The 16,410-nt window shown below is 42.1% G+C and overlaps 1 protein-coding gene across 1 annotated transcript in view; it reads left to right on the top strand.

Moving 5' to 3' along the window:
* The window catches only part of oga (O-GlcNAcase), a 38,750-nt gene extending 26,390 nt beyond the window's left edge, over positions 1 to 12,360 (top strand). Inside the window, exons 13-18 of the mRNA XM_014198910.2 lie at positions 550 to 635; positions 4,892 to 4,996; positions 5,279 to 5,370; positions 5,464 to 5,656; positions 6,010 to 6,169; positions 6,733 to 12,360. Coding sequence (XP_014054385.1) covers positions 550 to 635; positions 4,892 to 4,996; positions 5,279 to 5,370; positions 5,464 to 5,656; positions 6,010 to 6,169; positions 6,733 to 6,869 — 773 coding nt within the window. The 3' untranslated portion in view covers positions 6,870 to 12,360. The remainder of the gene's footprint in view (positions 1 to 549; positions 636 to 4,891; positions 4,997 to 5,278; positions 5,371 to 5,463; positions 5,657 to 6,009; positions 6,170 to 6,732) is intronic.
* Positions 12,361 to 16,410: the final 4,050 nt, after the last annotated feature.

Genomic DNA, 16,410 nt, shown 5'->3' with positions numbered 1-16,410 from the left:
TGTCCTCTCTATGTTGAGTTAAAAAAAGAAAAGAAATTCAAAGCATCTCGCTCTTCCTGGTTTGAGTCCTGCTCCCTGGTCATGTGCTGAGGCATGTTAGATGAGAATGTGACTTCAGATGAGGTGCTGGGATCAGTGGGGCTACGGCAGCTGAAGCTTACACAGTAGGACGAGTTCCCCCTATACACTGATCTAAGGTCAGTTAAGCTCGTTAGAGTATGAATGACTTGGAAGTTCTCACTGCAAGTGAACCAGAATCCGACTGTTTGAGTCTAATTGATTCAGGCTTTATAATCTCAATGATTCTTCCCAGTGAGACACACAAAAGTAAGCTTTAGTTGCTCGAGCCCCAAGTCCAACCAAACCCATTTCCTACACATTGTATGATTTAAAAAAGCTTTTTATTTTCTTTAGAGTTATTGGAAAATAATGATAACCTGACCCTCCTTGATAACCTGACCCCCCCACCACCACCTATCTGCAAGTTCCGTTCTATCTCTTGGTCCCATGGTAATGCTGTTTCCATCCGCCGCTGTGTGCTCCTAACAGGGTGCCGTAGTCAGGCCACTGCACAGTTCCTTAGTGGAGACCAAGAGCCTTGGGCCTTTAGGGGCGGTCTAGCAGGAGAGTTCCAGGTATATACCAATGCACTGACTTCTCAGATCATAAATGTGATGTAATGCTAGTAAAGAAAATAAGAGTTTTGTGTTGAAGAGAAAGTCGTTGTTGCGCACAGCAGACGCGAAAGGGTTTGGTCTGTCAAAGGTGGGCTTTTTACTAGGTTTAAATCTCTTTAAAAGGTGTATACCTCAGAATCCTTATATAAATAACTCCATGTCTTGGACAGAGAATGCCTGTGAATTTCTAAAGGTATTGGTCCAACCAGCATCTGGTGTGGTCTGATCAGTCTAAAAAAGGGAAAGCAGTCACACTTGTTTTCTAATCTCCAAAGTGTCTCAAATTCGAATTTCTTTCAGCTGACTGCCCAAAGGAGATGCTGCTTTTCCTTGGTGCACGTGTTCTGCCACCTCTCCCCTGAACGTGTGGCATGGCTAGGGTTGGATTTATATGACATCTCATTTCTTTGCAGGAAAAGCTCAGTGCAAAAATCCCCCCTTTGCACACGGAAGCGTATGCATCACAGCGCCAGCGAGAACGCAAGCGAGTCCGTCCGCACAAAAAACTCCATGAGCAAACACGATACTCCTAGACTAGAATATACTGTTGGACGATACTCCTAGACTGTTGGAAACAGTTTTTGGGGTTTTTTCTATTCTGTATTAGATGATCTTTAAAAGACTTGGTGGTTAGTCTTTAGCTGTATCTAATGTTTAATATACAGTACCAGTCAAACGTTTGGACACACCTACTCATTCCAGATGTTTTGTTTTTTTTCTTCTATTTTCTACATTGTAGAGTAATAGTGAAGACATCAGCACAATGAAATAACACATATGGAATCATGTCGTAACCAAAAAAAGGGTTAAAGAAATCAAAATATATTTGCGATTCTTCAAAGTAGCCACCCTTTGTCTTGATGACAGCTTTGCACACTCTTGGCATTCTCTCAAAAAGCTTCATGAGGTAGTCACCTGGAATGCATTTCAATTAACAGGTGTGGCTTGTTAAGAAATTCCACAAATTAACTTTTATCTTAATGCGTTTGAGCCAATCAGTTGTGTTGTGACAAGGTAGGAGTGGTATACAGAAGATAACCCTGTTTGGTAAAAACCAAGTCCATGTTATGGCAAGAACAAATCTAATAAGCAAAGAGAAACCACAGTCCATCGTTACTTTAAGACATGAAGGTCAGTCAATCCGGAAAATGTCAAGAACTTTGAAAGTTTCTTCAAGTGCAGTCGCAAAAAACATCAAGCGCTATGATGAAACTGACTCTCGTGAGGACCGCCACAGGAAAGGAAGACCCAGAGTTACCTCTGCTGCAGAGGATAAGTTCATTAGAATAACTGTACCTCAGATTGCAGCCCAAATACAGTTGAAGTCGGAAGTTTACATACACCTTAGCCGAATACATTTAAACTCAGTTTTTCACAATTCCTGACATTTAATCCTAGTAAAATTCCCTGTCTTAGGTCAGTTAGGATCACAACTTTATTTTAAGAATGTGAAATGTCAGAATAATAGTAGAGTAATTTATTTCAGCTTTTATTTATTTCATCACATTCCCAGTGGGTCAGAAGTTTAGATTCGCTCAATTAGATTCTGGTAGCATTGCCTTTAAATTGTTTGGGTCAAATATTTCGGGTAGCCTTCCACAAGCTTCCCCACAATACGTTGGGTGAATTTTGGCCCATTCCTCCTGACAGAGCTGGTATAACTGAGTCAGGTTTGTAGGCGTCCTTCCTCGCACACGCTTTTTCAGTTCTGCCCACAAATTTTCTATGGGATTGAGGTCAGGGCTTTGTGATGGCCACTCCAATACCTTGACTTTTTTACACAACCTTGGAAGTATGCTTGGGGTCATTGTCCATTTGGAAGACCCATTTGCGGCCAAGCTTTAATTTCCTGACTCATGTCTTGAGATGTTGCTTCAATATATCCACATAATTTTCCATCCTCATGAAGCCATCTATTTTGTGAAGTGCACCAGTCCCTCCTGCAGCAAAGCACCCCCACAACATGATGCTGCCACCCCCGTGCTTCACGGTTGGGATGGTGTTCTTTGGCTTGCAAGCCTCCCCCTTTTTCCTCCAAACATAACAATGGTCATTATGGTCAAACAGTTCTATTTTTGTTTCATCAGGCCAGAGGACATTTCTCCAAAAAGTACGATCTTTGTCCCCATGTGCAGTTGCAAACTGTAGTCTGGCTTTTTTATGGCGGTTTTGGAGTAGTGGCTTCTTCCTTGCTGAGCGGCCTTTCAGGTTATGTCGATATAGGACTCGTTTTACTGTGGATATAGATACTTTTGTACCTGTTTCCTCCAGCATCTTCACAAGGTCCTTTGCTGTTCTGGATTGATTTGCAATTTTCGCACCAAAGTACGTAAATCTCTAGGAGACAGAACAAGTGTCCTTCCTAAGTGTTATGATGGCTGCGTGGTCCCATGGTGTTTATACTTGCGTACTACTGTTTGTACAGATGAACGTGGTACCTTCAGGTATTTGTAAATTGCTCCCAAGGATGAACCAGACTTGTGGAGGTCTGCAAATGTTTTTTTCTGAGGTCTTGGCTGATTTCTTTTGATTTTCTCATGATGTCAAGCAAAGAGGCACTGAGTTTGAAGGTAGGCCTTGAAATACATCCACAGGTACACCTCCAATTGACTCAAATTATGTCAATGAGCCTATCAGAAGCTTCTATATCCATGACATCATTTTCTGTAATTTTCCAAGCTGTTTAAAGGCACAGTCAACTTAGTGTATGTAAATGTGTTACCCACTGGAATTGCGATACAGTGAAATAATCTGTCTGTAAACAATTGTTGTAAAAATGAATTGTGTCATGCACAAAGTAGATGTCCTAACCTTCTTGCTAAAACTGTAGTTTGTTAACAAGAAATTTGTGGAGTGGTTGAAAAACGAGTTTTAATGACTCCAACCTAAGTGTATGTAAAATTCCGACTTCAACTGTAAATGCTTCACAGAGTTCAAGTAAGAGACACATCTCAACATTAACTATTCAGAGACTGCGTGAATCAGGCCTTCATGGTCGAATTGCTGCAAAGAAACCACTGCTAAAGGACACCAATAATAATAAGAGACTTGCTTGGGCCAAGAAACATGAATAATGGACATTCGAGTGGTGGAAATCTGTCCTTTGGTCTGATGAGTCCAAATTTGAATTTTTTGGTTCCAACCGCCAGAGTAGGTGAACGGATGATCTCCGCATGTGTGGTTCCCACCATGAAGCATGGAAGCGGTGGTGTTGGAGTGCTTTGCTGGTGACGCTGTTGGTGATTTTATTTAGAATTCAAGTCACGCTTAACCAGCATGGCAACCACAGCATTATGCAGCGATACGCCATCCCATCTGGTTTGCGCTTAGTGGGACTATCATTTGTTTTTCAACAGGACAGTGACCCAACACACCTCCAGGCTGTGTAAGGGCTATTTGACCAAGAAGGAGAGTGATGGAGTGCTGCATCAGATTACCTGGCCTCCAGAATCACCCGACCTCAACCCAATTGAGATGGTTTGGGATGAGTTGGAGTGAAGGAAAAGCAGCCAACAAATGCTCAACATATGTGGAAACTCCTTCAAGACTGTTGGAAAAGCATTCCAGGTGAAGCTGGTTGAGAGAATGCCAAGAGTGTGCAACGCTGTCATCAAGGCAAAGGTTACTACATGATTCTTCACTATTATTCTACAATGTAGAAAAAAGTACAAATAAAGAAAAACCCTTGAACTTTTGACTGGTCCTGTATGTTAGACTTGTGTAGTTTTGCTCCTGGAGTTTTGTCACTGTGTCAGCGCCAGCATCATGACTTCTCTCTACAGGAGGGCCTTGCCCTGCCCAGCGCAGCGACTCGAAGCGATGCCTTAGACCAGACACGGGGAATGGAGCAGCAGTATCTCCTTTAGCCAGCAGCACCTTTCTCAGACCAAGCCTTTACTCCTCCCATATACACCTGTAACTCATATTCCTCTGTCTTTGAAAAGAAAACATTCTTTATGTGCTATGCTCTCATAAAAACAGATGTGATGATTTGCTACTGCTGTTCACTGTCTAGCCAAAAGTGCCACAGAAGCCATTTTTAGTAATGTTACTTCCATGTCTTGGACCATTGGCTGGTTTAACCTTCCTTTGACACCCAGCTGTTGTTGGTGCCACAGTGTCTTAGCAGTAGCAAAGGAGCTCTGAGACAGTGAATGCAGAGACCGTGCCTGATGTCAGTTATACTGAACCTTTCTGTTTTGATCCCTCGACAGAGATTGTTGCCAATCGACGGGGCAAACGATCTTTTCTTCCAGCCTCCTCCCGCACTGCCAACATCCAAAATCTATTCCATCAGGCCCTACTATGCTAAAGATGAGGTAAGGAGAGTTTTTATGGCACCTTTGCCCTACATCAGTAGGTGTGTCTGTCTGTGTGTGGGTATGGGTGGGTGGTTATTTCCCTGTATGCGGACAGTGATTAGCTGAACAGACTGGGTGTAACTACACGCTATTGGTATCTGAGCTGTCCTCACTTAAACACTGCTTTGAGGTTCATCGGTAGGCCTGTTTACCCATTCTGCACTTTCAGCAGTCACCTCCATTCTTCTGTGTGCGTGCGTGTGTCGTTCTGAGTCCTTTCTAACTGCTTGTGTGTTCCAGCATGCGGTTTATAAGATCTGCAGAGAGATGTACTCTGAAGGAGTGGAGGAACTGCCCTTCTCTGGAGAGGAGCCAGACCTCATAGGCGACAGGTAAGAACCTTTTTATTTTAGTTGTTATCTAACATTTATTTTGAAAACTATGGAAGTGGAGAAAATTCACCCTAATGTGAATTGTTTCTCCAGGTTAGTAGGAGGGTTTCTGAACCTGAGTCCAGACTATGGGTTTGTCCTGGAGGATGAGGAGGGGATCTGTGGTTACGCTCTGGGCACTGTGGACGTCAAGCCCTTTGTCAAGAAGTGTAAAATGAGCTGGATCCCCTCCATGCAGGAGAAATACAACAAGCCTGACTGCCAGAAGGACCTCTCTGAGGCTGAGGTAGGAGACCGGGTTGACAGTCTCTTTCACTTGACTGTTTTTATTATAGTTCTGTGATACTTTTTTATATATAAAAGTTGTGCCATGAACATGATATCTGCTTGTCTTACCTACTTTGGTCGAATGCACAAATACCCCTTTCACACTACTGAACTGAGCCGAGCTGAGCTGTACTGGGCTGGCAGGTTACGCATCCACCATAGTTTCTGGAAAGGACGATGTCAAAGGAAAATAACCGAGACAGCTCAGTACAGTTCAGGTGGGCATGGTAGTGTGATGGGTATTATTGTACATTGCTCTGGATGAGTGTCAAATTACTAAAATGGCAAACGATCTCTCCCCCCCTCCTGTAGAAGATGATGTTGAGTTTCCATGAGGAGGAGGAGGGCCTCCCAGAGTCGTTCCTCTCCAACTTCCCGTCCCTCATCAAAGTGGACATCCATGCCAAGGTCACCGACCCCAGCGTGGCCAAGAGCATGATGGGATGCCTGCTCTCCTCCCTAAAGGCCAATGGTAGGCAGAGTTGACAGAACAGGTCTTAATCAATCAAGCACATTTGCTCGGGGGAACTAATCTATAAATCATCCCTAGCATACGTCTATGATCCATTATCGAAAACTTCAGTCGTCCACATCCCAATTATAATGTATAAGGATGCTTGTCATGAGCATGTATGACCCCCTTATGTTGTATCGTCATCTCATAATGGTCCTAGCTAAATACCAGCCATTTTGAGTCTGTTGAAAATGTCCTACGTAGAGAGACGTAACATTATTAGCCTTATAATAGTACATAAAGGCTTATACATGCTTATAACAAATTATCACGCATATCTGCAGGTTTTAAGTAGTGTTACCATAACTGTTACTTCCCTGTGGCTCAGTTGGTAGAGCATGGTGTTTGCAATGCCAGCATGGTGTGTGCAACGCCAGAGTTGTGGGTTCGATTCCCACGGGGGGCCAGTACAAAAAATGCATGCATTCACTACTGTAAGTTGCTCTGGATAAGAGTGTCTGCTAAATGACTAAAATGTAAAATGTACTTATGTTGCTAAGCTGTTTACTCTTTCCCCCCAGGTTCCATTGGTGCGTTCTGTGAGGTGCGTCAGACAGACAAGAGGATGATGGACTTCTACAGTAAGCTTGGCTGCTTCGAGGTCGCCAAGATGGAGGGCTTCCCCAAAGACATAATCATCATGGGCCGCAGCCTTTGAGAACAACTACATCATCAACACGGGACGCAGCTTCTGAGACAGTTAGCCTGGCTAACCAAGCAACCATGGAGCTGTATAGAAAGCTTAAGTCAGCCAGGCTAAGGATCACTGTCTGTTACCTTTACAAAACAACCAATACTTGATGATTTTATACTTCAACCACCTGGACTAGACAAGGCCAGAGGCAGCCTGTTTTTAGACAGTGTTCAGAAACATAGCATCTTGTACAGATTCACTGTGCTGCCGCTAAAGGCCCAGAGCTCTGCCGGAATGAAACAGAATCTGAAACTGTTAAGAGCCACAGAGGTGATCTGTAAAGCCCTGTGTGTGTTGATTTGAGCCAAGATGGCAGACGGTTTCCCTCTGTCTTTGGTCTCCAGAATGGAGGTGATGACTGTTCCCCGTGCGGCTGCAGGAAGTAGGAGCTGGTCAGGTGCCATCCACTCCCATTAGCCTTTCAGACCATTCGACTTGACTGTCAGTAGCCCCGAGTGGGAGTCTCTGTGTCTCACACAGACACAGTCAGGGGGTGTATTGAGATATTACTCCATCTGAAATTGCACCGTATTCCCCATGTAACACATTACTTTTGTCTGGTTAAAGGTAGTGCAGTGTATAGAGAATAGGGAGTTATTTGAGACTTGGTAGTAGATCCTGACACTACACCCTAGTATAGGCCTAGCTGACGGGGTGCTGGTTGAGGATAAGGGGCCTTTAAAGTATATTACAGTTTTCTCCTACACCATCTCTTCAAACGGGTAGTCCTCCTAGCTAACAGAGTGGAGAGTGTTTTATGATTCCACCTATACTGTTTTCTAGTGCATCCATTTCACTCTTGACTTTGAAAAATTGTCTCTTTCTGGTGTCTTACAGATTCCTCAATAGTTTACCTAACCATGACAGACATGCAGATGAAATCATATGTTTGAGTGCTCGAGGAAACTTCTGAAGACTTAAGTAACGAGTTGTTTTCTTGAAACCCACCTGAATAGAAATGGATAACCTTGAAGAGAGAGAAAGGAATATGTGGAACTTGTCACTTATGTTATGGTTTGTCTATTCCCTTAACCCTTTGCTTTTGGCCATGCTTTTTTACTAGGGATGTAACGATTTACCAATACGCATCAGTCCCCGATTTGAAATGTTTTAAGATATAGGTGCACCGGTCCACGGACCCCAAACCGATCCAAATGTAGCATGCATCGGTCAGAAAACGATTTAAATGTTACAAATTGCCGGTTCACCAAAATGTTTTGCTCATATTACATTCTTTTTACCTTCTGAAAATACTTCTCAACTTTTGTGACAACTGATGCGTCGTCTTTCCTTCAGTGTCGAACTGCATGTAACTGTGTTGACAGTCATTGATCTACAAGGCATTTTGCATGCCGAACAACCCCAGGCAATATCAGTAGCCTAGTCAAACTGATACCCTTTACAGACAGACTTAAAAAAAAAAAACAGGCAATGTTTTTTAGGGCCCAATTCATAAGTCACATTTTTACCACATTCTTGCCGGGATAAGCCTTTTTATATCTCCCGTGCACATGCCGGCAAGTGTGGGAGTAGACGTGGGGCCAATGTGGGTGGACATCCTATTTTAATAAATCCATTGAATATACGCCATCACAAATAAATCCATTATTAATTAGTTTTAGGCTGGACCTAAGAAACAACTCATTTTTTCCCAAAAAATAATAGAATGCCATGTTTTGAGTTTAATTATGTTACTGGTCTGTGCGGCCTATATGGCTGCGGCATGCACGTGAAATCAATATTTATTTTGTTAATTAAACAGACAAGACATACTTGGGCTACATTATTGCATGCTAAATGTTTCTGATCAGTGATGGATGAGCAAACCGATCGATGAGCTATACCACCTCCACTTATTTTCCCAGCCAGAGAATTAACCAAATATACAGACAGAGATTCAGTGAAACAAAACCACATTGATTGATTAAGACAAGTCACAGGCTTTTGGTCGGGAGTAGGCCTAGGCTACTAAGCGACTGCCAGTGAAGAGCAAAATAATCCACTTGTTAAGCTACATAACATGCTGGCAAAATGTTGTGATCAGGGCTAATAAATGAGCCAACCAGACAAGATGATCATGAGCAGCACTCACCTCAACTTAGCAACCATTTCCACAGCCTAATTGTAGTCTAACCAATATCCAAACAGAGGTTCGGTGAAAAGAAAAATCTGACATTGATTTATCAAGACCCCATGCTTGTCTCAAAGCAGTGTGAAACGGTGCTGAAATAGTTGACCACACGCAGGTAGGCTGCTGCATCAATCAAATGTATTATAACAGTTGGATGACTGGGAGTTTCAGTAAGCAACAATTTGATGCCTTCAATTGGATTAGCCTACTTTATTCCAATATTTTTGTCATTCGGTGATGTCTATTCCAATGATAATTCTTTATGGATCCATCCAGTTATAGTTAAGAAAACTGTGTATGTGGTGGGCTATGCGAAGATGGGTGAAGTGACATGTCTCGCAAAGTTTAGAACTGCCAGGATGATAGTAGTAACTAGTGGTGCCTAGCAACCATCAAGAACTTAAGAGCGTGCCAATGCCGCCTCATCATTACGGCTACATTTCATACTAAGCCGTAGACAGAACTGTACCGCAACCAAGTCGCCAGCAATACCTTTCATATGTGAAGAGAAGTCGGCAAAAAGTTATCGGGATGCTAAATAAAAAAGCGGAAAAACATCTTAGTTTGAAACGTGTATGAGAAGGGTGCAATTGCGGCCCGCAATTCGCGGCGTTCCTGTATGTGGGCATTCCTGCATCTGCATATTCAGGATAAGAATGCCCACATTCAGGAATGCCACAAATTGCAGGTTGCATTCACACACTGTTGGTCAAACTGAGCACAGTGCCCAGTTTTGCGCGCTGACCAACACAAGGTAGGCGACCTGTTCCTGCTCTTGCACATCTGTGCGGCACCTTCAGCATGCAAATGCTAAAATGGCTTGCATGATATTAGGCTTTATTAGTTGAGTGACAACCTATGTCATTTGCTACGTTATTGCTATCTATGTGCTGTTAAATAGTTTTTTACCGGAATGAAAGTAAGCTACCAGAGACAACTCTTATCTGGCTATACCTGCTGAACAGGGCTTACACTAGATTTTGTTTTGTTTATTCAGGTTCACCATCAGCAATAGTTTTGATAGTTTTACTTTAAACAATCAGTGTAGATGGTAATTTTTAAATATACAGGGTAAATTTGATTATTTCATGACAAGGACACCAATCACTTTTGCGAGGCGCACTGCATGGTCGACGCAAGAGGATATCACTCCATAACTTCCAAACGGTCAAAACCATTTGGATTTGAAAAAAAGTTGTGCTATATATTCATTGCCTATGTCATAGCTAATTTGTAAACAAATATTGATACGTTGCTAGCTCTAACACTTAATTTGCAAAATTTCTACATTTTTGATTTCAGAATCAGTGGGGGGACAAAAACACAAGATGCGTTGCCTGCCCCCCCGCGCTTAATCTGGTAGTGGGGTGGTAGATGCCTAGTCTCCCTTATGGCTCATCTCAGGTGCCTGCATAGTACATACACCGCATAGAAATACATAATTTACACGAACACACACACAGAGAGGCCCAGCTCATTAGCTCCAGCAACAGCAGATTTTAATTTAGAATGGAAAACGAATGTGTTTATGCAACAAATGTTAGTGCATCGCCTCGACCGAATCGCATCGATTCGTTCTCTAATCAAACCTAATGGCACAGAATTGTTTCAAACTAAAACGTATCGTTCCTGTATCGTATCTAGATACCTATTGAATCGTCTTAAAAAGGAAAGATGCGCATCCCTATTTTTTACAGTATGTTTATATATTGCTTTTGTATTGCCTTTTGGTTCATTGCCTTTCTATATGATTTTTCTACCTGTGGATATCTCCAAGGGGCCTATTGCCCTGTACTGTAGCTCACAGGTGATTATCATGCACTCTTATCGACTGTCAATCCACCTGACATATACATAAGGGGACTTGAGAATGGGTGGGCTCATTTTAGCTTACTTGGTGCCCAGGGTGGGCTGGGTTTTGATGTTTAATTACCATGGAACGGTCTACCTTCCGGTACCCCAGGCGAGCTAAAAATGAACGCACCTTGCCTCAAGGGTGGGCCATCTGCTCTGAAAGGTCTCTAGATTCAGTCACAAATCCAGTGCTCTGGCTCTTAAGCCAAGAGAGATGAGCCAAATCTTAATGTTAGAAAATGTGAAAATAGGACGAAACAGTTTGCAGATGCTTTAGCACTCCCACTATAATACAGCTGCTCTATTTCTCAACTTCTCATGATGTGCTGAGGAACGCTAACCACTAACCAGAATCTTATCCAATACAGCATGTTCAGTTAGAAATATACTGTGTAGAACAGACGCGATTCCATGCAAAGCAGAATGAGGAACGTGGCTCTGTACGCCACATTTCTATCTGCAACGTCCTACAACATTGCACCCACTTGAATACCATTGCTGCCCTTCTCCCAGTTAGGGTTGTTAAGCTAGAGTGACATTGACTGACTACCTTCACTGGCCCTGGCTGTGCCAAGAGAAATGGAGGGAGTGATATACTATACCTAGGCCTTTTGTATCTACGTATGTGTTAAATGTTTTATACTCAGTGTTTCTCATTTTGCTGTTTTTGTTCATGTAAAGAGAGTAAAAAGCACTTTGATCCTAACATGAAGCCTTCTCTTTGTAACAGGAGGATCAGCCGTAGCTCATGTTGTTGCTTTGTCCTAGCTGCCTGCCAATGTGATGTTTTGATACTGCTACATACAGTACATCTGTGCTGTGCATGATGCTTATTAGATTTGTTTGGTTTAGCAAACATCAGAAGAAAAAAAATCACATCCATATTACAGTCTAGTTCACCGAGGGGAGTTGATAGCTTGATGCCCTTCCTCAACTTATGACTTCACTGCAGACAATAGACAAGTCAATTAAAACCTGTAAAGGAACAGGGGGGAAAGTATTTGGTTAGCTCATTTTTGTTCTCTGATTTGTCATTTGTCAATGAGCACAAGCCTGAATCAGTTTAAACATTTTAAACACTAGTTAGATTGAAGTATTTTAGTCCGCTCTATTCAACACGTCACCCTCCGTACTATATTATTCTGTGGTGGTCAAGTACGTTTCCCAGAGAGAATAGGAACATGTATCCTCCCAGTTCTCCAATGATATTGAAGGATTCACTTTTCCATAACGTCAGACATTTTTTTTCATTGCTTGTGCTATTGTGATGACTGCTTTATTTTTCTGCCTCCTGATTTTGAAAGTATAGCTGCAGTTGAAAGGGATTATTGTAGGCCTGCATTTGATGATACATACATTGGGACATAGGTTTTTTTGAGGGGGATGTTTACTGATAATGTAACTAATTTCTGTAAAATGTGTATGTAAAAGGAAAATGGTTTATAATATTAATAAACAATGTAAAAAGTGTTTTGAGTAGTGTATTGTATGAACTTGTGAAAAATGTGTTATGATTACTGATATGACTGGGTGTTGAGTTGTAAACAGCTGCAACTATTTAACAGGTATTATGTAGACTACTCTATTTAGTATTTATTAGAATCCCCATTAGTTATAGCCTAAGCAGCCAACAGTGCATGTGCGCTAAATCTGCACTAGGCTGGATGTGCCCAGTAATACACTCGTGTTCCCCATGGACCGGCTCAAACAGAAAGCATCCTCCATTCTGGCTGCAAATTTCCCTCAACGAGTTTTAATTTTGAGAAGGTGGAAAAAACGGGGGAAACATGCGTAGGCCTACTTTCTTTATGCACCACCATTTTTGAATTTTCTGACAACGTAGAATGTTGCATACATTTGGCTTAACACGGTGTGCTACATCCTAAATTGTCCAAAAATACGAAACCGGTGTTTCATAAAGAAAGTACGCATATTTTCCGCATTTTTTCCCCACCCGGTCGCCATTAAATCTAGTCAAAAGAGGAAAATGACTTTTACAGACTGAATGGAGGATGCTTTATATATGAGCCGGTCCACGGGGGATACGAGTGTAGGTATTACCGGGAATTCACATCAAGCCTAGACGACCATGCATGGGCGCTAGATTTGCACTATCGGCTGTCAAGGCTACATTAGCTGCTGCCTTGAGCAACTGTTCCTGGGGTCCAAACAGGAACTAAAAAATTAGGCTACATCACAAAACAGCCTACTTCATAAATAAAATGACACGTTATAAACGACATTGTTACATTACTCTTATTACAAAATGAATCTAAAATGTACAGTACTACAATATGTGTACGTCTTCACAGTCCCACGAGGTGCCCTGAAGTGTACAGTCGTGGCCAAAAGTTTTGAGAATGACAAATATTAATTTCCACAAAGTTTGTCTTCAGATATTTTTGTCAGATGTTACTATGGAATACTGAAGTATAATTATAAGCATTTCATAACTGTCAAAGGCTTTTATTGACAATTACATGAAGTTGATGCAGAGAGTCAATATTTGCAGTGTTGACCCTTCTTTTTCAAAAGACCTGCAATCCGCCCTGGCATGCTGTCAATTAACTTCTGGGCCACATCCTGACTGATGGAAGCCCATTCTTGCATAATCAATGCTTGGAGTTTGTCAGAATTTGTGGGTTTTTGTTTGTCCACCCGCCTCTTGAGGATTGACCACAAGTTCTCAATTGGATTAAGGTCTGGGGAGTTTCCTGGCCATGGACCCAAAATATCAATGTTTTGTTCACCAAGCCACTTAGTTATCACTTTTGCCTTATGGCAAGGTGCTCCATCATGCTGGAAAAGGCATTGTTCGTCACCAAACTGTTCCTGGATGGTTGGGAGAAGTTGCTCTTGGAGGATGTGTTGGTACCATTCTTTATTCATGGCTGTGTTCTTAGGCAAAATTGTGAGTGAGCCCACTCCCTTGGCTGAGAAGCAACCCCACACATGAATGGTCTCAGGATGCTTTACTGTTGGCATGACACAGGACTGATGGTAGCGCTCACCTTGTCTTCTCTGGACAAGCTTTTTTCCGGATGCCCCAAACAATCGGAAAGGGGATTCATCAGAGAAAATGACTTTACCCCAGTCCTCAGCAGTCCAATCCCTGTACCTTTTGCAGAATATCAGTCTGTCCCTGATCTTTTTCCTGAAGAGAAGTGGCATCTTTGCTGCCCTTCTTGACACCAGGCCATCCTCCAAAAGTCTTCGCCTCACTGTGCGTGCAGATGCACTCACACCTGCCTGCTGCCATTCCTGAGCAAGTTCTGTACTGGTGGTGCCAGAGCTTGCTGGATTTTCTTGGGCGCCCTGAAGCCTTCTTCACAACAATTGAACCGCTCTCCTTGAAGTTCTTGATGATCCGATAAATGGTTGATTTAGGTGCAATCTTACTGGCAGCAATATCCTTGCCTGTGAAGCCATTTTTGTGCAAAGCAATGATGACGACACGTGTTTCCTTGCAGGTAACCATGGTTTACAGAGGAAGAACAATGATTCCAAGCACCACCCTCATTTTGAAGCTTCCAGTCTGTTATTTGAACTTAATCAGCATGACAGAGTGATCTCCAGCCTTGTCCTCGTCAACACTCACACCTGTGTTAAGGAGAGAATCACTGACATGTCAGCTGGTCCTTTTGTGGCAGGGCTGAAATGCAGTGGAAATGTTTTTGGGGGATTCAGTTCATTTGCATGGCAAAGAGGGACTTTGCAATTAATTGTAATTCATCTGATCACTCTTCATAACATTCTAGAGTATATGCAAATTGCCATTGTTACGGATACAGGTATCCTGTGTATGTATCCTGTGTGTGTATTTCTTTTCTCTCCTTCTCCCCTCCTCACAGGTGGCAATCATCATTCCCCAATCAGTCACCAATCAGTCATCAATCTGAAGACACACCTCCCCCTGTTGCCATTAACCAATCACATCCCCTTTCTCTTGGTTTAAAAACCCCGTCAGTTGTTTTCTCAAGAGCTCAATCTCTCTGTTACTCAATCTCTCTTTGGAGAGCTCTCATTTGTTTTTTTCTCCTACATCTATGTGTCACATTTGTCCGGTACCTGTGAGTTTTGTTAATGTGTTGACCGTTTGTTTGATTGTGGGAAAAGGGGGTACCAAGACCAGTTGCCCATGGGCATACATTGCACGTAGGAAAATGGTGTCTAAATACACTAGTTAGAACTGGGTGGACCACCCACTGTATTTTTAGTTAGTTAGTTAGCTGTATTGAAGTAGGCTATATTGAAGTAGGCTAGTCTAGTTTAGGGGTGTTTTTGGATTATTGTTTCTTTCCTTGGGTCCAGCTCAGCCCCTCTTCCCGCCCCCCTTTACCATGTGTTTAAAAATAAACCCTGAGTTTGACGGTAGATTTGTTGTCTGTGGTTTTTGTTCTCACTGTTCCTTTTCACTATTATAATTTGCATGAGTTATGTTATGGGTCTTGTTTCCATCCCCCCCCCCCCCCTAGACTGCAGGGCCAAAGGGATTTGTAACAGCCATCATACTGAGGCAGCAGACTTTGTGAAAATGTATATTTGTGTCGTTCTCAAACCTTTTGGCCACGACTGTACATAGCGTTCAATCATGTTCTCAAACTGGATGGAAACGTGGTTAATATTTGCGTAAAGTCATACCAAAGATGTTTATAACTAACCCAAAATAGACCAGAGCCTGTTTCCAATGGGAGCAAGTGAATCATAGTGGGAAGAACAAGCAAGTTAACAGGTGTTATGTAGACTACTATATTTATTAGGATCCCGATGAGTTGGACCGCAGAGTGAATAAAAAGCAGCCAACACGTGCTCAGCATATGGGAACTTCTTCAAGACTGTTTGAAAAGCATTTCAGGTTAAGCTGGTTGAGAGAATGCCAAGAGTGTGCAAAGCTGTCATCAAGGCAAAGAAAGGGTGGCAACTTTAAAGAATCTAAAATATATTTTGATTTGTTTAACACTTTTTTTGGGTTACTACATGATATCATGTGTTATTCCATAGTTTTGATGTCTTCACTATTATTCTACAATGTAGAAAATAGTAAAAAAAATTAAGAAAAACCCTTGAATTAGTAGCTGTGTCCAAACTTTTGACTGGTACTGTATATAATAGCATCATATAGAGTACCGCACTGTATCTGCCAGTTGTTCGCTAGAGCACACTTGCCACAACCAAGTAGGCATATTTACTCTCTAACGCAAGTGTTAGTTTTGTCACAATCAGTAGAGTTGAACATGCGATGGAAACAACTTTTTTTTTATTTGGTTCATGAAAAATACATACACTGATTTTTAGCCACAAGTCCATTTGGTGGAAACACACCACTGATGGGGAAATGTGAGTATTTTCGTTATGTGGATTGTAGAATATTCGCATGAAAATCTGTCGCCGATTGGATGGAAACCTAGTTTATGATACGGAATTAGTTGTTCTAACTTCTTATAGTGATAGACCAACAATAACTGATGCTGTAACAAGTAAACTCCAGACACAAATCCTATTGGCCCCTCCCCTTCAAAC

This window comes from Salmo salar, chromosome ssa01, assembly GCF_905237065.1.
Source record: "Salmo salar chromosome ssa01, Ssal_v3.1, whole genome shotgun sequence".
Classification (NCBI taxonomy): domain Eukaryota; kingdom Metazoa; phylum Chordata; class Actinopteri; order Salmoniformes; family Salmonidae; genus Salmo; species Salmo salar.
Note: the sequence above shows the minus strand (reverse complement) of the source record. Positions and strands in the feature narration are given on the sequence as shown.